A 22,758-nucleotide genomic window follows, 5' to 3' on the forward strand; every position below is an offset into this window, starting at 1 on the left:
AACCTTGGTCAAAACAACTAATGCTATTTTGTTCAGTGCATCAAATTCAGTTGTAAACAAACCGGGAAAAATTAAAGTGCACGCGTTGAAATAATGCCGAGAAAATACGTCCGAATCACAAATCGCCAGTCCTGGACCGCACACTGAACCCAAATCCACTCTTAAAATACACATGATTCTTCACTTAAAAACAAGGATCCAGAGATTTTCTTCCATTCAAGTGCGACATATACATTTCACTTGGCAGTCACTTAAATTTAAGTGAATTCATCCACATTCACTTCAGTCGTCACTTGAATTTGAAGTGAGAAAAAATATTCACTTCCCCATCACTTGAATTTCAAGTGAATGTCGGATCGGTTGTGTTTATTTTCAGAATTCAAAATGGCAAATTCTAAAGAGCAGCGTTTAAAGCTTATGCTGGATTTGGATTTTCCCAATTCTTTACTAGGCGATTTTGGCGGTAGTTTGTGTTAAACGTGATGTAAGGAAAAGTTATTTAAAGGTGTTATCATGTTTCAGCTTGTGGGTTGAACTGGACAGATTTTCTGGACAGCAGGGAAGATTTAGAAGTCACACTATCCGCAGTAACCGATCTGCCTTGGGATTACGATGGAATTTTCCAATCAAGAAATTTATGGTGAAAGCGAAATGTAAGTATTTGAAATCGAAGTGGTGTTCTATAAATGGTCTTTTATTTAAAAACGCGTGAGATAATTAACTAGAAACTTACTTAGAAACTCCGATAAATTTCACTCGAATTTCATAGTTTAATTCACTTGACCGGTCACTTAAGTGAATTCACTTGACCCATCACTTAAAATTCAAATGAAATTACGTATGGCGAGAATTTACTACAGATGTCACTTATTTTTTAAGTGAAAATTATTTTGGGTGCAGAAAAATTGTCCTCGGCGATTGCTGCGTTGGCGTTGGCAGCGAATATGTACGGCATTCCGAAGCGCACTCTTCGTCGATACCTGGAGCGACCAACCGAGAAAGTAACTCCTCTTCCGATGGGGTCGTTCAAGCCCCTATTCAGCCAACAACAGGAAGAAGAGTTGGTCAATTCCATCATCGAGTTGGTCAATTCCATCATCGAGTTTTTACGGCCTTAATTCGCAAGAGGTAAGTCTTTTTTGTTTTGGTATTTACCTTTTTTTCCGGGAATTACTTCTATTCATTCCTTCCGCAGGTGAGAAAGATTGCATTTCAGTGGGCGGAGAAACACAATATTCCACATCCGTTTAGTGCCGAGACGCAAATGGCCGGTTACGACTGGTTTCGAGGATTCATGCGCCGGAATCCCAGATTGTCAATTCGCGCTCCCAAAAATATTTCGTTGGCTAGGATCAGAGGATTCAATCGGCAAAGTGTTGCGGAATTTTTCAACCTGTTATCGGATACGTACAACAAGCGGGAATATCCTCCAGGATCTATTTGGAATGTTGACGAAACAGGATTTTCAATCGTGAGTAGATATTTCAAGCATTTTTCTTAATCACCATCCGAACTGAGTGTCTATTTGATGCTTTTGAGATTGTTGCAGGAGGTTTTTCAGTACATCAAATACGAAGATTGAGTTCATTGGATATCATCTATGTTTTGTTCCAGGTTTCATCCAACAGCAACAAATTTGTTGTGAAAAAAGGCCAACGTCGTGTGGGCAAAGCAGCGTCAGCTGAACGGGGTACTAATGTAACGGTGACTTTTGCGATGTCAGCTGGAGGACAATATTTACCACCATTTTTCATATATCCTCGGCAACGTATGCACCCGGCCCTGCAAATTGGTGCCCCTCCGGAGTCGCTATTTACATGCTCGAAAAAAGGATACTCTACTATCGACACATTTTTTATGTGGTTCGATCACTTCATCAAACATGTTCGCCCAACTGCTGAATCGCCCACCTTACTAATTCTAGATGGGCATTCCAGCCATACTAAAAATCTAGAAATTTTGGAGAAGGCTGCAGCTTACCATGTTCGTATATTGTCGATCCCTCCACATACTTCCCATAAACTGCAACCGCTAGATCTATCGTTCATGAAGCCTATTAAGTCCAAATATGAGGCAGCCTTAGAGGCTGAACAAAAAGCGAATCCAGGAAAACCTATAGCTATAAGCGATATTCCTGCTTTGGTAAACATTGCGTTTAACCAAGCTGCTACTATCTCAACAGCCAGGAAAGGTTTCGAAGCTTCCGGAAAATGGCCACTCAATCAGCTGATATTTTCTGATTCTGATTTTGCCGCTACTGACCACCTTGAAAAAAGTCTCATCTCGTCAAAGGATATTAATATGGAAGAAACATCTTTACTTGTGCCTGAATCATCCCAAGTGATTCCTCCAAAACAAATTTACATTATTGCCGATGCCAATGAAATTTCATTTGGCCAATCTTCTTCATATGCAGTAGCTCCTCCGAGGCAGATTGAAGCGATTACTGTTGCCAATGAAGATCAATTTTCTGGACCCAACAAGATCATTTTCTACACCAATCAGTGCTACGGAATGCTGACTGAAAAAAATATGTTGAACGCTGAGAACGATATTTTAGTGATCGATACCCCTGAGGAAATTGGTTCCCCTCCGTTGTCACAGAAAAAGCTTTCAATCAATACAATCGAAAATACCTCCAACTTTTTTCAGATGAAATAGTTGTTGATGAGAACGTGTTCTACGCATTGGACGAAGACGGTACTATTCGTTGTGGTCGAAGAAGGGATCTCAGGAATATGTTAACATAAGGGAGCAGAGCACGGACGAACAACAATTGCTGACTCCTGTAGAAAACATTGCTGATCCTGATCCCTATACTAAAATGGTAACATCTGCGGAAAAAGTCTCGAAGATAGACAAGAACCAAAAATAAAATATCCCAGGACGTATTAAAGGAAAAAGAGCTGATGTGAAGGAGAAAGCCTTGAATCATCGTAAAACAACAGCAAACAAAAGGGAAAAATGTCAAGATCTAACATCATTACAGTATCGTAAGGAGTTGAAAAACGCTAGGGCATCAAAGGACATACTCAACATAAAGAAATCTAGCAAATCTATATGAATAAAAATAAAGTGACCTCTTGTTGTATGGAAATTGACCAAAATTTGTATTACTCTGCTAAATTGAAAAATGTTTTTACGTCTTATATTAAATTCTGTACGCTTGTTCCTTATCATTCCTGACACTACTTAACCGATCACGTAAAAATTTTCATGTAAGCTTTTTGGACGCGATAAAGGTTCATTAGGAAGTTGTTTAGCACACTAATTGAAGCATACATTTTTGCTTAACTCGAGAACTAATCCAACCAGAACCAAGTTTAACTCATGAGGGTTTTTCAATACGAAAAAATGCTGTGATGCTCTATAACGAGAGCCCCGACACACTTCCCTTTTGTTAGCGGATGGCTTAAGCGCCACTTCCTTTCGGAAGACCACCCACCTAGTTTTGATTTGCCCAGCTAGATGAGACTCGGTCGCGAGTTCCATTTTGAATCCCTATTTTGGGAAAGAAGCAGAAGGGTCTCCGAACAGGGGTCCGTACTTCGGCCTCGATTTCGAATTCGCCCCGAAGACGAGAATAGCCCGCAAATACGCGGAAAGGGGAGCTAATCGTTGTTCGACTAAAAGCGGAACTAGAGCAGCCGGAAACTAACGAACGAATTCCCATCCACTTACCTTGCTCAGGGATGGGAAAAGATCGTGGTTGGATTCGCGGCCAACCTCCACAGTAAATCGGAACCAAAAAGTACAACGATTACCTGTAACCCCTTTCCCAGATGCCCCAATTATGTCATCAACCCGGTACTATATATCAGCTCGATTAGCATTTATAATGACGGAATTGCTTACAACGATAACATAGTTTTTATTGTGCTCCACTACTGTTGGTGTACATTTCCATGCGTGTTTTAGATTCTAACCGCTAGCGCATGCGATTGGGCAGCTTGGTCGTTTGTCAATATCCGGATAGATCGGTTTTATCGGGTTTCCCACATTCACTGGATTCCCCATGCGGGGATGGAATCGGCTACTTTGCGGCTCGCCAGTCCAAGAAATAATAAATTGTCCGCCCGAACGATGTAACGGATTAATGTTCATCAATGCAACATAAGCGGCTATAGTTGCGTGCCGTACCAAATGTCATGTACATGAACAATCACTACACACTTAGAAAAATCCATGTATTATTACATGAAACTGCATGGGTAGAAGGGAATCGGGTATTTGACAGCGATTGTACTACTCATTACATGTAATTGTACTTGAAAGATAAAGTACGTCTCATGCTTTCTTCATGCATTGTATATTTACATGATGTAACATTAGTAGAAGGGAATCGGGTATCTACATGTGTTATTACATGTAAATTTCCCTTCTCTTATTCCCTTTTTTATTGCCTGTATGTTTACATTTTGAAGTCGCAAATTCGGACAGCACAAATTTCATAGACAAAAATCCAGATGTTGTTTATTTCATAAACTTTATTGACCATTTAAATCACTCACGGCAGTAAAAAAGATACTAATTTCAATTGATTAAACACAAACATACAATATAGACTAACATACAATCACTACACTGGCTCTGTGTCACACCCGGTCTGGCACCTCGAGCACCGCTGAAATTTAGCACCAGATTTTTCTTCCGCAAAACGATTATTTCAATCGACGATGGCTTAACGTTTACCACTATTTCTGGTCATTCATATCTTCTCAGAGCGATTGATGAAAAAACACCACACAACAAAACCGCGTAGGGGCCACTCATTCAATTAGGTATAAAAAACACGATCGGGAGAACAAACATAATCGAGAGAACGTCTTCTGATCCGAAATTTTTAATTATGTGCTGTCCTCATAAACTGGAGCTGAGTACGTATGATTCCAAAGGTGGTCGCCATTCGGGATAATGGACTTTGAGGACCATTCTTCTCTCGTTGGGTTTGTTTGAACGGGAATGTCTAAAAAAGGGGAGAATGAAATACTAAAACACGAGAACTTTAATCACGAAATAATTCTTACCGGAGTATCAACATCGCGCCTTGTTTTTTGTGTTTTCGCGTAGTGCTCAATCATATCTGAATCCGGAGCTTTCGAGAACATCGGAAGATGTTCTTTCATGGATTGGACACTGCCGGGGTCAGCTTGTACCAATTGCCTTGCGAGTCGTATAGATGATCCTTCCGGAAACATAGAAAAACCGCATCCAAAGAGCATTGTTAATGATACCGCTGCCAGCTGGTCCGCTGTTTGTGGATTCCACAGTGTGAATCTCTGGTTTCCTGCAAAGCATTAATTGCTGTTAGAAATTGTTTCTTTTATATTCCATAATGCATTCTTTTCGCTTACCTGCTTTCATGTATAATTCTGCGTACGATAATATAAATAAAAACACTGCACTGCACTGCACATCAGTGATAAAAACTTGTTGCGCTCTTCGCGGACTTACGGGACTTACTTTAACCACGTTCATAACAGACTGAAAGGGACTGAAAGTAAACATGGCAAACGGTTGAGCTGTCATGTAAATATAACAAGCGTTTGCTTGCATGCAATTTCGTGTAACTGTCCTCGTAAATGCATGGGGCCAAAATAGTTTTCAAATTGTTTACATGACATTTGAAGTGATGGTTCTTTTTTATTTATAAAAGTAAAATTCCGTGAAATGTACGTTTACATTTTTTGTCCTTGTAGATTTACAATACACTATAAAACAAAATTTGAAGGGAAGTTTACATGAAACAAGCTTTATAATTACATGAAAACACCCGATTCCTTTCTACCCATGTTTTTACATGTAAGGTCACATGGATTTTCGAAATTGGAAATCGCTTTTCGTGTTTTTACATGTCTTTTCGAGCAATTTTTATTTTCGAGTTCAAAATCGCAAAATTCCATGCAACGTAACATTACATTTTTTTTCTGTGTAGTATAGAAAGTTGGCCATATTCGAGTACTCACGTTTGTCGCTAATTTCAGATGGGGGTTTTGGAAATATCTAATCTCCCATTTTTGATTCTACCTGCGGTAACTGCTGTCGAGACCTCCTAGCGATGCGCTGGTCGATGGTTCACGATGGTGTTACCGTAACATGCAGGTGGCTCTGTCGCTGCTCGATGATGAAATCACTTCGTCGCTCGGCCAATACCTCCCTCCGGATTCCCCGACTATAGGATAACATGCCGGTAGAGCTTACGAGCCGGCGGATTAATTTGGTTGAATGGTAGAAAGTTTCGCTGGCCAGCGTTGCCGGATTCGGCCCGGAAGCGTAGACAACCCGACTACGATGTTCCGACCGTGGTGCAGTCGTGCAGGGTGCAGTCGATGCCGAAGGCTCTTTGTAAAGGCTTGCGTGGATGTCTTAAATCTGTCGTGAGAAAGGGCGTGGTGTTTCACGTGATATTCACAACCTCACAACGTTCTGACACTTTACCTTGGAGTGCGCAACTCAAGTTGTTACGCGCTAATCTTCTTCACTTTCCTAGCCTTACCGTAAGCTAAATGGAATACCAAAAATGCTGATTAATAACCAGAACACTGGTTCACGGATTACAGGCAAACAGTTTAACTAACAAATTACAACGCGAACTAACCGATCTTATCCCAACTGATCTTCAGAAGTAAGTGAATTGGGTAGTCGCATCAGTTATCAGCTCACTTGAAGCTAGTTTCACTTCGTACCGGAACTACCCGATCCGAAAGTCTGATCGGGCCGTTAAACAAATGTTTCCCTTTTACATGTATTTACGAAGAAACCTCGTCTTCCCCTTCCAAACCCTAATTCGAAGACCAACCCTTTTCTCTCCCAAACCTAAGTATATAAAGGACTCCCGAAAGAGGTCATTCAACTGGCACACAGCAATTTTGCAGCTGGTGGTCTTCTGGAAGATACCTCTTAAGCCATGCTTTCTACTCAGGAAATGTGTCGGTTGATCGAATACATTCAAATGCGCGCGAGTATCTTTATAATCATCAAAGTTACTGATGGATATGGAGTTAGGGTGGCACTTTGTAGAACAATAATTGGATTTCGCTATAATTTATTAATTTTAGACTTATTTTAAGTCAATTTTGTTCCGGTTATCTAGATTCGTTCTTTTAATGTTTACGAATGTTTATTTAATCTATTTTATTATTCTGTTGTTTGATCTAAAGTTTATCTTGTGTATATATACTCGTTACAGCTCCCAACTTTAACTTCGAAGCGCACCTAATCCAGGTACTGCACATATGAAATCCATCGTTGATTACTTTTGCATGTCTGGATACATATTTCTATTAAAATTGCAAGTGAGGCTACTTGTTTTGGTTTTGAACATAACCTATAAGCCCTCGTTGGATTATTTGAGTTGGTTTGGGGCATTTTGGTAATTTGTTTTGTGGCATTTTGTACCGTATTTTAAGGGCGTTATGAGCATTGTTTTTAGTCGTTTCTTACCTTTGCTTAGGCATTTTAACTCGAGCAAGCTCGGTGAGTCAATTTAAGTTACTTATGTATATTTTTGTGTTGTTCCTTTTTTAATGGTTTTTAGCTTAAAAATGATATAAAAATAGGATCTTAAAGAATAATCCTTTATGTTAAACTATATTTTATGACAGTTTTTATATTTTATTATGAGAACTAGTTGATAATGCTTAGCAGGGGCCTACTACCCCGATATACCCTAATTTGCGAGCTTGTGAAAACGGAAAGTGTAGCTGTTAGTCCGAAGAACCGACCAGTCACGACATACTTGTTACCACAGTAGGTTCTTTCAAATGTTATGACTATGTACTTTCAAATGTTGTTACTTACCAATTAATGTAATAGCACTAAAAAGTACTTTTTATAACTAATTATGAAACGTAAACGTAAAAACAATTGGGCACTGAAAAAAAAACCGCGTAAATTTGACCGTTACTACACCGTCAATGCTTTTCACTGAATTTGCATTTTTTTTACCCACACGCCAAAAATCAAAACCAATTTCACTTACACTGACAAATCTTATCACACATTACGGCGTGTTCGTAAAATGATTTTTTTTCTATCGAAGTTATTTGATAGAAAATTAGTTAGTTGACAATAGTGTGAGTAGAAATAAAACTTCCTAATGCTATTCTCAAGCAACGAAATTGAATTCGAGCAAATTTAATGAAATGACAATTTGCTACATTATGAAAACAAAAACACCCATATTTAAGAACCGAAAGAATCGTCGTTCTGTACAAAATAATCAAATCCTGAGGCTGCGCACCCCACCAAGATCCTGTTATAGTTTTCAAAAAATTAATTCGTTTGGTACACTTTTTAACTAAAAATTCAAAATTTGTGCGCCACAGAAGCTTAGTATCAAATCAAACGCCTAGATATTTGACCGACAGTGACCTTTTAAGTTGATTTGCTTTCATTGCTAATGTGATCATCACAGGCTTGTTTTTTTGGTGAAAACAATCATTTCTGATTTCTCAGTCGAAAATTCTAACCCTAAGCTCATAGCCCATTGACTCAAGTTATTTAAGGTTAATTGTTGTTTTTCTTGTGTTTCAGTGATATTTTTTCCCGATTAATATATGACAATATAATCAGCAAATTGTAAAATGGATACACCATCAACTATGCAATAATCAATATCTTTAATATAAAAATTATAAATGAATGGACTCAATGTTGATCCTTGGGGAAGTCCTATGTAACTAGTTCTCTGACATTTAAACCTATTGTTTACATAAAAACGCATCTCTTTTTTATTTGGCAAATTGTAAAGAAATCGACTTATTTTAGTTGGAATTCCTTGTCTGATTAACTTTTCGCAAAGTATTTTAATATTTACTGAATCATACGCTCCAGATATATCCAATAAAACAGCAGGTATTGATCCATTTTTTGCAAAGCCTATTTCTATATCCACGGTTAATTCAGCCTAACAATCAGAGGTACTTTTTATTTTTCTAAATCCATATTGCGTTATGGACATACATTTATTTTTTTTCAGCCCAATTTTCCAATCTATTTAATAATACTCTTTCTAATGTTTTTTATGGGACATGGCAACAAACTTATAGGACGATAGGATCGATGGTCACAAGAATCTTTACCTGGTTGCAAAATAGGAACCACTTTAACAACCCTCCATTCGTCTGGCACTACATTTGCATTAATAAATTTGTTATTTAAATTTAACAACATTTGTTTAGAACATACAGGCATGTTCTGTAATAGCTTGAACTTTATTCCGTCTAATCCTGCAGCAGTATTTGAACTTGATAGAAACGCTGTAGAAAATTCTGCCATACTAATAGAAGATGCCAAACCTTCATTACAATCGTTAGTTCTAAAATCATCAAAACCTTATTGACAAAATCAGGACAAATTTTTTGAGCAAATTCTTCAACCCAATCTTCTGAATATTTTTCTGAATTAACAGTTCCAACATTTCTCAAATTTGTTGCAGTTTTCCACAATGTAGATAATGCTGTTATTCTCGTAAATGAAGCAATTCTGGGTTTCCAGTAATACTTTTTCTTGCTTTAACAAAGTTTTCTACATTCATAAAGCATGGATCACGATGAATTTGGACGCACTGTTTATTAAACCATAGCGCTCCTAACTGTCAGATCAGGAATGTTTTGATAGTATTTTGTTCAGAAATGTTTCTTCTATCAGTGCTGAAAAATTGATTATTTTCTGGGTGTTATCAGGTAGATTATTATTGCTACCCGCCCTATTTTGGGCGTTGTTAGGTAAATTATATTTCTTCTTACCTAAGAACTTTAACAGCCAACGATGACCTGGTCCGTTGTCTCCGTTCAACAGACGTATACGACAAGATCACAGGGTAAGAGCAACCAGGAATCGGATCAACTGGGGAGATTTTTTTTGGCTCTTTTTTTTAAATCTTCGGGCGTGAGAGTTGTTTCCGTTTCCTGGAATTATTTCCCTCATCAACTTGAGCATTCAAATTGTTTTCTAAATCTGAATTTTCAGAAAGAACATCAAAACGATTATGTGAAATAAAACCCTCAGATGCAGTCGATCGTTTCAGCATTTCAGCATACGTAAGTTTATTTGACTCTTTAATGGGTTTTTTCTATTCACCTTTTGCTTTGCGATACATGGGACAGTCTACAATATTTTGATGTGATGCATTGCAATGAAAACATAGAGCATCCACAATTGAACACTCTGCTGTAACGTGATTTTTCCCACATTTCCCACATTTGATCTTATTAGAACAATATCTTTCCGTGTGATTAAGCTGTCGACACTTTTCGCAATACATAAGTTTTGGAATGTACGCTCTAACAGGAAACAATACCTTTTCTATCTCAGTATAATCCAGCAACACTGTACCTTCAAATATAACTTTAACTTGCGCTGAGTCAGAGTAAACTTCTTTATTATCCACGTAAGATAAATTGTGCAACCGACGGCATTCTAAAATTCGAACAGGAGAAATTGCACGGTTTCTACAACGGCCACAACCTCCATCTAGAACATCTGATATATTTATATATTTATCTGAGATAACACCACAATTTCTACCATCAAACTCGGCTCGTACTGAGTATTCGAGAGTAAAGAGAGGATAACAAACTATCGCATTTGCATGTTTTCTTTTTTCAACAATAACGCGGAGCCGATTGTGCGCAGTTTTCTTGATTTCTACGACGGACGAATATTTTTTATGCAACTCTTTCGAGATCGTTATGATGTTTAACTGCTTAATCTTCGGTTTGAAATAAACTTGATAAGGTCCAGGGCTATTTTCGGAATATTGTTTTATACGATCATTAATTTCAGGCTTTGTAGTTTCTGATTGAATATGTGACGTAGTTGATTGCATAATAACATCTGAGGTTCCAGGTTGCTCAGCAGATGCTGCAAGCGATACACTTTTGAGGCAATGCTTTAGAATATTGAACGTCTTGATTAGGAAGAGGTATGGGGTTGGTGATCGGTGGCAGAGCACGTGGTAGAAGTACATTAAATAATGATGAAGATATACTACTATTGAACTTAACACGTGATCGTGTGATAGAGGTTAGATCAATATTATCACGAGTGTTAGAAGAACTTTCAGCCATTGCTTTATTCCGGGTATCTATGAAATCAGATCTCCCCCTTTCGTGACTCATCTTTAGGACAATAAATCTTTTTTATTCGAAAACTTTTATTTTATGTTGTTGTTTGTTTATGTTGTTTTATTTTATGACTACAGCGGCCTCCTTTATTATCGACTCAAGGTCATCGACAACCGAGAACATCGGTGGAACTAAATACGACTTCATCCAACATATCGTATCTAAGTCGTATTTCATTTGGATATTACATCTACTACGATGAATATACGATATGGTCGAATGGTAAGTGTACATATTTACGATTCCGATTTGAGTTGCATCCATATACGATGTTCGACGATGATTTCATTTACGATTTCATGTTGGCTGGGTTAATAGACCTTCGATGAGCTCGGATTGAACACGTTTTTCTTTACCGAGAGTACAAGCGTGATTGTAAAACGATTCTTACTACCCGAATACGGCACAAAGAGTCCGGAATCACACAGGTAATCGCCCCAATGGAACTCAAAACCCGAAAATAATGACCGAAGATAAGAAACATTGAAACTATCTGACGGAGCGCTCGAAAACACGACTGTGTTGCACGAGTGCTACTAAACGAATGTTTGTGGTAACATTGATCAGTCTCTACTTAGACGGTTTGAACGAGTTTTCTTGATCATATGGATACAAACCACCTTCATAATATTTACAAATGCTAATTTATCAATTTTACCTTGCTTTTTGATGTTTTTTTTTTAATAATTTTAATCAACAGAAGAACAATGATCAATGATGTTGCATACATTTAGGGGCACAAATTAAAATAATTGCTAAATAGTTTTAGCTTAAAAATACAAATGAAATTCATTCACACATTCCCCTAGGCCCTTCCATTATTTCCGTTTTTACTTTTTCTTCAAAGTTAATCATTTGATAGGGTTCCTAACCATTGTTCAATAAGGGCTTACTCATGGAAAGTGTCCTTAATTTTTAAATGTCAAAAATTTATCATTAAATGACTTTAAAAATAGCACCATAACTATATTTAGATATACAAAGAATAAAAGTTATTCTTTCAAATCCACCAACCACGAGCCTTGGAAAAAATAGATATTAACTGAAAAAAAAATTCAAATACAAACCAAATTTTGCCTATTTGATTCTCAATTAATAGGGTTTCAAACGTAGAAATTAATTTTCAAAAATTCAAACTAAAGACTGAGTTGTTGATGATAACGTGGAAAAAATTATTGTTGGTCAAAGTCACCCCGGTAATCAAAGTTACCCCGTTTTACGGTACACTCATTTCTAAGCTAGCTGCAAAAATAGTTAGTTTACATTTGCAAGCACCCCGCCAATCTCTGTTCAAACATAGGTAGGGTAGAAGGTATCATCTACTGAATTCTAGTAAAACATGTATCAATTAAAACTAAAATACACAGTTGAAAAATGAAACAAATACCTGTTGTTCTGCTGTGATTTAACTTTTTTCTTAGTCTGTTGAAAAATTCTCGTAAAGACTCTGGCTCGAAGAGCATCAATTAGAGGAACATGAACTCATGTTCAATGCAAGTGATTCAATAATAGTTTCAAAACATTTTTTTTGGGAAAAATCTTATCTCGTTGAAGTTGTGAACAGGCTTAAGCTACACTATCAAAAAAGTGTTCTTACTCTACTTATCTTAAGAGAATTGAATTGGAGGAAATGTAAGGGTTCCTGAAACTCACCAATAACGTTTATTATTTTTAATAATGTGCGCGTAAATTTGTACGAAATTCCATAAAACAATTCATGGAAACTTTAATGGAGGTGTGGGGTGCTAAATCGTGTGTTTTTTCATTCTATTTCTAATTAAATTTATTCTATTAGAATCATAATAAGTTGACATTTCCTCACATTTCGTACACTGTTCCTGATAAAAATTTCGGGGTCAATATTCCTTTTCTTTTTCACCTCTCTGCCCTTCTGATATTGAACAACAACAAAAAAACACAATGACATTTAGGTTCATTGTCATCGAGGTATTTTTCGGTGAGTAAATTGTAATTTGTACCGATCAGCAGCAACAGCAGCAGTACGCAGAGGCAAATCAGCCCCATTGCTGGAAATTTAAATCGACATAATTTATTGAGCCACAAATTATCATAAACAATAGAAGGAAGTTAACTGAAATTGAACAGCCACACACTTTGCTCATGCAGTTCGTTTGCTCTCTGGCTGTCCCATTTTATCCGACTTTTTTTCTCACTTTTTTCCTCCTGCCTGACTCTGGCTGACTGTTCGGGATCAGAAACGCATACAAAATAGCAGTCAGTGAGCAGCATCGATGAGGTGGGTGGGCGTCTCATTTGCCTCGATGCTTTATAACTATACAATGCTGTGTCTGCCGTAGTCAACCGTCGAGTGTTTTGGGTTTTTATTGCCACAAACGGGACACTCCTAAATGGTGTTACAGTTTCAGTTCGTAGGCTTCCTGCAATCATTCAGGCGGAACATGCTCTGCTAATTAATATGCTAATAAAATTGCGTTAATTGCTGTTGATTTTTGAGCGGGGGATTAGAGCTAACAATGTGTTCTTCCGAATCCTAAGTCACTTTATCAGAGATCTCTATATTCAAATTTATTCAACTACCTCGAAGGCTTTGATTGCGAACTTTTGTGTCGGTGAAAAAGGTAAAACTGCAAATCCGGTTTCATTGATAAGTTTATCACATAAACAGATACATATCTAGGCCTGAATTGTTAAAAAATCCAGTTTGTTTGCGGTTAACTTTGAATTAAAAAAAGTAAAGGAAAAGCTTTAGATATTGAACACCATCTGTTATATCGGCGAATTTGTTGCAAATAAAAACAAATCAAAGGTTTATGTTATAACTTCATGATTGGACAGTTTAAGGCGGTTCGACAAAAAAAAAACAATACTTTTCTTACGCAAAATAATGACAACAAAATACTTGATCATATATTTTGTTGAATCGAAACAACAACTATAGTAAGAGAATGTACGGTAGCATGCACCCGAGAGCTTAATTTTATAAAATTAAAATTGTATAAGTTTTCAGCTTTCATTAACCATATTTGTACACTACACTGTCTGACGAAATGATGACATCATCTCGGATTGATATAATATTTCCACAAAAAATATTAAAATTACTGCAATTGTTGTTTTATATGCGTAATGGCCATAGGGCATCACAAATTTAAAAGAAATATGAATGTTCATACATTTTCTACAGATTTTTCTTTAAATAGAAAATTTGCGCAAGTTACCCCTTTTTTAGAGTAGAGAGAAAATTGCATATTATGAGAAAACTATAAATAACTGAAGAAACCAACAATTTTCTGACAACGTCAATTTGATGTACCATCAACCTTTAAACTTTGATGCATACGCTGTTTGATTATCTGTGGGCATACCGTAAACTTGGTGAATTTTGACCAACAACCTAAACGTAGCTTAAGGTTTAAATATCAGGCAGCGGTTTTCTACGTTCGAAAGCCTATAAATTGAGTTTCAAATACGTAAAATTTGGATTTAATTTGAAAAAAATTGCTGTCAGTAAGAATGTTGTCTCATAATCAAAACAACCTATTTTCTCAAATGCTCGCGAAGAAAAACCTCTCCTGGTGGAATTAAACATGTAGAACATGGGTGGCCAACATTTTCAACAGGCGGGCCAAATTTCAGAAATGAGATTGGCTGGCGGGCCATAAAAAAACAAATTGTTCCAGAGTTTTAAAAAACAACGAATAATATCAGATTTCTGATAACGCTATAAAAATATGCCTAGTTCACATCGACTTTAAAGTCATCTTAATTCTTAAAATTCTTGCTCCATTTTAAAAATAGTAGAAATATTGCACCACACGAAATGAATTACCCCATCCAAACTTATGTATGCACGTAATTTTTTTTAAAGAAATGTTAAACCTCCTCGATTTTTCCATCCCAGAAATGTCAAATCGCGTTACTACAATGGAGATTTAGTCAATTGTATGGTCTCCAAATATAAAAAAAATGACCGCCCACTTTCTAAATTTTCCAAGTTCACCGTTCTCCTTAGAAAAATTTGAAAAAATTGAATAAAATGCCGAATGGAATTTAAAAAAAAACATTCACAAGCTTTCGACATTTGAAAGATTTTTTTTAAATCATACAGTGAGCGAAATAAGCATAGCACCACTATGTGTTTTGCTTGTTAAAATATGAATGTTTGAAAATCACCAAAACTTTGTTCTATAAATTGTTTTGAATTGTTTAACGGATGAATCAAGCATAAGTTTACTTTTTTTGGACGTTGCAATTGGCGTTGAGGACCAAAACTATGGAAAAAGGGTGCGAAATAAGAATAGAACCACTTGTGTTTTTTTCAACAAAAACAAGATTATTTCTAAAAATTGACTGTGTAAAAGTGAATAATAATGCTTCTACGAATTATCTGAATAGATAACCGTGTTTTAAGGAGTTTCCTAGAATTTCGAAGATTTTCAAAGGTTTTAAAAGGGGGTTTCAAGAGATGCTCCTCTAGCGTTTAGGAATTTGATACTTGAGCTATAATATTTTATCAAACTGCTTTATTTCTTCATTATCATTCATAAGTATGATGCAAACTGACGAAACATAGATTTGATGCTGAATTTGAATAAAAAAACAGGCTTCAAATTCAAAAATACTAATGTTTTTAAATAGTCGAACGCTATTTCTCTAGTTTCAAGTCGTAGATGGCAGCACTATCTTGCAATTAAACCGAATTGATGCTCATTTTCGAATATCTTGGATTAATTCAGGTGTGCTGGATGATTTTGGTCAAGAAATAAGTACTTGGTATCGTGTGACCGCCTTGGAAATTCCAAAATCACAATATCAAAAAATAAGAATTTCATCATGAACCCATAAAAGTGAATATCTTGGACCGATAATCAGAATAATTTTGTACTTTCCGATGGAGCTTGATGAACCAGATAACTAGCAGTATTATTGGTATGATTTGAAATTGAATCGGAAGTTGAGATGTGCAGGAATTTAGGCGGTGTTATATTCTTGTGCTGGTGTTTGTTTTTGCAAATCCGGAAAAGATTTCTGCAGCGTGAACTACAACAAAACTGTGTTGGAAAACTACATCGAAATGATGAATTTGGGCCTAAATAAACCTGAAAAATCAATATTGAGACTTAATTTGGTATTAACGGCAAGATAGTGCTGCCATCTATGACTTGAAACTGGAAAAAGTGATGTTTATTGAAAAAAAAATCTAAGTTTATGAATACCAACCTGTTTTTTCTGATTTAAAATAAACCGAAAATGTTTGATTCATCATTTCACGTCATTTTAATGAAGAAAGTAAGAAGTTTGGTGAAGAATTACAGCTCAAATATCAAATTCCTTAGTTCTAGAAGAGCGTCTCTTAAAACACTATTTTAAAACCTTCGAAAATCTTTGTAATTCTAGAAAACTCCTTAGAATGCAGTAAACTATTCAAATAATTCGTAGAAGCATTATTATTCACTTTTACACAGTCAATTTTTAGAAATAATCTTGTTTTTTGTTGAAAAACACAAGTGGTTCTATTCTTTTTTTTTTTTTATCTTTATTATAGAGACTTTCAGCCTCGGGCTAACTGGTTCTATTCTTATTTCGCACCCTTTTTCCATAGTTTTGGTCCTCATCGCCAATTGCAACGTCCAAAAAAAGTAAACTTGTGCTTGATTAATCCGTTAAACAATTCAAAACAATTTATAGAAGAAAATTTTGGTGATTTTCAAACATTCATATTTTAACAAGCAAAACACATAGTGGTGCTATTCTTATTTCGCTCACTGTATTTATTTTTTCAAAGTACGGATCCAACTCAATCCAACTCTTTTCAAATTCTATAGTAACTCTATTTGACAAGTGTATTGGGGAAGCCTTCTACTAACAGGATGCATACAAATTTGATAGTTTTATAATCTTTGCACCTTTTTTAAGTGAAATAGTCGTTCTTCTGAGCGAATTATCAGTACCAAACCGGTTCTAGTTGAATTTGATTTATATATTTTGATTTGGTTTAATTTTCTGTTAAAACTTAGCTAAAAATAACAAATTGGAAAAATTAACAGAGCAAACTTTTGATATTTTACATAAATTACATCAGTTATTAAATTTTGATGGATGAAATAAGTTGATGAGATACAATTTGATACGATCTTACTATCTTCCTGAGGTTGTTCAAACTCCTCAATATTAAAACTGGAGTCCGCTTGAATGCTCTTGTAATAGTAATTGTTTGTTTTAATTCAACGACGGTATCTTTTTTTGTAAATTTATATGAGGCCCTCAGAGCCAAAGGGGTATAAGCACAGGTATAAGTGCAAAAATTATCAATTTTGAGTAAATAATCCCAAACGATGCTCCATGTTTCAAATTAGATTCCGATATTTTTCAGATGTTTAAAATTATGATCGCATAATTTTACGTTTGAAAGAAAATTGCGAACGTCCGAAAAATGTATGGAAAATGGCAAAACACAACAATTAAAAAGCGTGTTTTTTCGAAATAAGTTTTACACTGTTACCCCTTTAACTTACATTAATTTAAAGAGATTTTCAGATCTTTGATTAGAATTTAGTTCGTGTAGATTCAGATATATCTATCCAAATGATATATCCAGACCAAGAAAAAACGTAAAATTCTTAGAACATGGTTTTCCAAAAAGAGCTTCGCGGGCCACAAAAAGTTGGTCGCGGGCCACATGTATGCAGCGTTATTATACTTTATTTGATTGGTAATGTTTTTGAAAGAAAGCGTAAAAAGCACTTTTATTTTATCCAAAAAATATTCTTATTTATATTTTTCGCCTTCTTTGCTAAATGGCAACAAAACAATAATTTTGAAGATCTTGGGATACGTTTTGTGGTAAAAATCAGATGGTTATTCAAAAGAAAAATTTAGTTTTTGATACAGCGAAACAGCCTCAACGAAATTTTGGCTTGAAACTTATCAATGAAAAAAATTTAAATGAAAATAAAATGCATGTTTCAAATTTTTTTGTCAAAACCTGAAAATTCATTATAAAATATGCGTTAAAATATTTTTTTCAAAAATTCAAGCATATTTTTTGAAGTTGTCTTAATATAGAATTGTTTTTTACATCATGTAGGATCAGATTTTGTACTTTTTGCATTAGAATCAATAGAAATTAAAAATGACTAAATTGAAAATAGTGTGCATCATGTCTGAAAGATTGGTATGGGATAAACAACTTAATTTTTTAACATGAATTCAGTGAAAAAAGAATTGCATACAAACAATCCAGAACTGCTTCAAATGGTGACACATTTTGACAAGACATTCTTTAACTCTAAACTTTTTGAATTCATTATTGCCCCTGGATGTAGGCAGTAAATCAGTTCCACCAACAATAAAATTGCTTTGAATGTATGTAGGTGGATGATACAAAAGGTGATAACTGAGGCTTAGAAAGAACAAAAAAATATCTGGAAAGCACAAAGCAACACCCGAATTTACGTTGAATATGTTTTACGCTTTAAAAAACACATTTTGGTTGTTTTGCGGTTCTTATGTTCACGAACTCTCAAGTCCCACTCGCCAGAGGTCGGCATTAAAACGCTATTCGCTAGTTAGTCCGCTACATTTTTGTTTATATATTTATTTTATAAATTTATTTTCAGAAAAATTACGGCTGAAAAAACTCCATCACCTTGCAGAAAATAACATATATCAGTATTCCGGCTTGAAAAATGACACCTAGTGGAGTTAATCCATTATTTCAATAGAAATCCCGTAATACAATAAATTTGCCAGCAAAAAATTAGCGGACAAATTAGCGATAAGCGATTTAACGCCAGACACAAGAAAAAACCATATATCAGCATTCTTCCTTGACTGATTTCTTGTGGTGGAATTTGGCTATCTGTTAGAACAAACGTTTGGTCAAAAAATGAATTAAAACAAAAAAACTGTCACGTCAGTAAAAATCGTTGAAGGAGTTCGCGTCAGTCGGCGTTCAGTCGTTAACCATCAAAGATGCTCGGTAGATTCTCGAGTGCGGTCAGTCGAGCAATCAGAGATTGCCTCTGGTAGCCTGATGTTAGTTTTTCACACCTCCGTTCGGGATGTGGCTAAGAAGCAGCACCTAAGCCGAAGTTTTGTGCAGAAAGCCAAAACTAAGGCTGGGCTTCGAACGTTCAAGATACAAAAGGCCTCTAATCGCGACGAGAAGCAGAACAAGTCCGCCAAAACCTATGCCAGGAAGTTGTACCACGTTGTACCTCAACATGCTGACGAAAGTTGAATGTTGCATCATGAATGACGAAACATATGTGAAGGCCGACATCGAGCAGATCCCTGGCAACCTGAGAAGTACTGGGTGATTATGAAGCAGCACCTTCTCAAACGACCTAAGTTAGTGAAGACAGTCGAGGAACTGAAGAAAGTATGGGTTTATATGCAAAAAACGGTTAATTCACAGGTTGTGCAGAATCTTATTGCCGGGGTTAAGGCCCGTTATTTTTCAATCCCTGAAAATTTGATGGCAGTCGGATGTAAACTCGAATTTCGTGTATGGCAATTACGTCGTGAACACCCTTTAAACAAATATTTTGATGTTTTAATTGTCAAAAAATAAATAATTAAAATCGAGAGGTAGATGTTAAAAACTTAATATTTTTTATGATGTATAGTAAACATTTCCACATTAAAATAAAAACGTTTTCGTTTTTTACTGGTGGGTAGAATAACTTTTCTCAGCTTTGTCAAAATTTGAATTAATAACAGTACTGAAATAAAATTTGCAGTACAGAAAAAGTGGAATAAAGAAAAACAACTCCCATTTGCATTAAGCACAAATTTCTCGCATTAAGTAAAAAGTATATCGCTTATACTTTGAACCTTAACATTATTTGTGATTTGTGAATTTTATAAACATGTAATTTATGGATAGATTCATGTTTACTTAAATTAATTGGATTTTTTGTTTATTGCCGCGCTTTAATCTGACTTTAATTCATCGAAGTTTTTCGGCGGATTTTAGAATCAAAAAACGTTTTTTACCAGATGTCCAGACGTTTCGAGCTGCTCTGGCTTTCGCTCCTCTTCAGTGGACACTAACATAAAATTTTGAACAATGATTTTTTTCTCTAATTTTCAATATTTAAAATCTTACAAACTACTGGCCTTGGTCTATACTAATTTGATTCGGGACATTTTGTTTTCACTTCAATAGATTTCCCAAGTAACATTTAAAGTTTTATAGACCAAGTTAAGGTTTCATAAGAGGCTTAAAGTGTCTTACAATAATCGGTGTTACTTGGGCTGCCTTCCATGTTGGCTTAATACTGACATTTTTTCGTTGAACTATATTTCTATTATTTTTTAATGAAACTATTTAACTTATCTATTAACTATTTCAAACGTATCAACCGCGCAGGATAACAGCAACCGTTTTCTCAAATAACCAGTCTCAATAAGCCATGAAACTAGGATAGCTTTATTGTAAATAGGTCTACCATTGCTTGGTAATGCCTCTACAGGCAGCAAAATATTATACCTTCCTTTAAAGGCTACCGAAATTGTCTCAAACTAATCCTTCCTCTTGAGCGATAGATTTAAAATTTTGTGGTTGCGGTTCATGCAAATGATATTATTTATTTAGTTCGCAAGGATCAGCCACGCAGTATAACTGCAAAGTTCGGATGAGATCTAAGTCGCAATGGTCTTGCCATGAAGGTTGATTAAAAGGTAGCTTTATTGGAGCTAAGTACCATTGCTTGGGTAAGGCAAAATCAGGCAGCACAATATTAGACCTTACAAATTGAATCCACCGTGCAAATGTATTTTATACCAACATACTCTCCAACGGATTGGGCTGCCATGAGCCAGGATTAGTCTGTAAAATAAGATTTGTTTACGTTCATCCAGACATTTTTCACAAATTACTTTGCACAAATTTACACAGAACCGCACATATTTAAAGAACATCAACATTGTTAATGTTACTATAAGTTTTTCTACGTAATGAGACCGATAAGTAAGAGATTTGAGAAGAGGCAGAATTACACATGCGTTTTGTCAACATTTGTATTCTCATTCATGTGGTGAAGGATATCAATACAAAGCAACGTCGCGTTGATGCGTGAAATGCGCATTAGACTGGTTCAGCTAATCTATTCGACTTTTTTACGAGCGATAAAAGTTTGTTAAAAAAAGATTTTCTTAGGAAGTTGACACTTCCTTATTCTAACATTTTGTCGTTGTCAAAGTTTCAAAAAAAAATCAGCTAAATGCAAATTTTTGGGTTCAAAAGTTTGGGAGTTCACGTACAGTAATTCAACTAAAATTCGACTTTTCGACATTTTTTGTTCAAACTGTAAAATGTCAAATACGACCAAACACCTTTTGTTGAAAATTCACAGAGAATTTATAAAAAAAAGCAAACATGAGTCAAGTTTTAAAACTTCTATGGGAGGAATCAGAATAAAAGCTGGTTAGATTTCGTAGAATTTTGAACTTATTTATGTATGTTGGTTACCCAAGTAACAATTTTAGCTTTATTATGGTCAGCAAAATATCGTTAGGACTATCGCATTAATCTTCATAAAAAGCTAAAGCGCTTTCTATAACATCACCTGGACTCTAATAAAGCCAAAATCAGGCTATTTGGCCCTACCCTAGAAACGTCATCAAGACATATAATTGTTAGTCATCAATGTTGGTCACCAAAGCTTTTAAAAAGCTATTATTAAACATGTTAGAAATTTTTGTTTTTTTCGGTTCTGTCAGTTCTCGGAGTTTTTTTTTTATTTTTTCCAGCAACCATAATGGTTGATGAATGATGATTGCATTATTCAGATATGATCTGGTAAAATTTATAGCTAAAAAAACCAATGTTTTAACCATATATTGAGCGTCTTTTCTACTGCCAGTCAAGATTTTAGGTAAAATGTATATGAAAAAGTATCTTAAAATAAATGCGCCTCGTCAAATCTGATGGTCAATCATGATGGAATTGATGGAAAAAGGCCTGAAAAAATATTTTCCAATGCTTGCACTGTGAATCCATCAACATGGCGTCATTTTGTGCCCTTCGATTTTACAACCAACATGGCGTGAGTCAATTCATAGTTTTATTATGGTTTAATGATGACCCCAAAAAAAGCTACGATTTGACGTTTCTCTCGCAAGCCAACCAATTACACGCTAAGGTTGAGTTCCTCATTTCTGAGTTGTTAATCATTAGTACAGTAAATGAGGACAGACTTTTTGAATGAAAAGGTATTGGTTTTGAATGACCCGTGGAATAAATCATGAGTTGAAGTCAAATTTCGTTGTCTGACGCCATCTTGAAATCCAAGAGGGCGGCTTCCGCTGAACTTTAAAATGGTGTAAATGACTTGAAATCGCATGAAACTCCAACAAAATGGATATCGGGTGAAAGGGCTAAACGAGTAGAAGTTGAATTTCGCTATCAGACGCCATCTTGAAATCCAAGATGGCGGCATCCGCTCAACTTTTTATGCCTAATGCTGACAAAAGGTCGCATTAAACCACCACTATACGGGTATTGGGTGAAAGGGCTAAACTAGAAGTCGATTTTTTTCTTTCCGACGCCATCTTGAAATCCAAGATGGCAGCTTCCACTGAATTTAAAATACTGTTAATCAATAAAAATCGCTTGAACACAACCTTTTTTCACGTAATA

General features: G+C 35.6%; 1 protein-coding gene across 1 annotated transcript in view; it reads right to left on the reverse strand.

Moving 5' to 3' along the window:
- Positions 1-5,145: 5,145 nt before the first annotated feature.
- Positions 5,146-22,758, reverse strand: part of LOC129742571 (optomotor-blind protein-like) — a 47,892-nt gene continuing 30,279 nt past the window's right edge. Inside the window, exon 3 of the mRNA XM_055734482.1 lies at positions 5,146-5,287. Coding sequence (XP_055590457.1) covers positions 5,146-5,287 — 142 coding nt within the window. The remainder of the gene's footprint in view (positions 5,288-22,758) is intronic.

Source organism: Uranotaenia lowii, chromosome 2 (genome assembly GCF_029784155.1).
Source record: "Uranotaenia lowii strain MFRU-FL chromosome 2, ASM2978415v1, whole genome shotgun sequence".
Lineage (NCBI taxonomy): Eukaryota > Metazoa > Arthropoda > Insecta > Diptera > Culicidae > Uranotaenia > Uranotaenia lowii.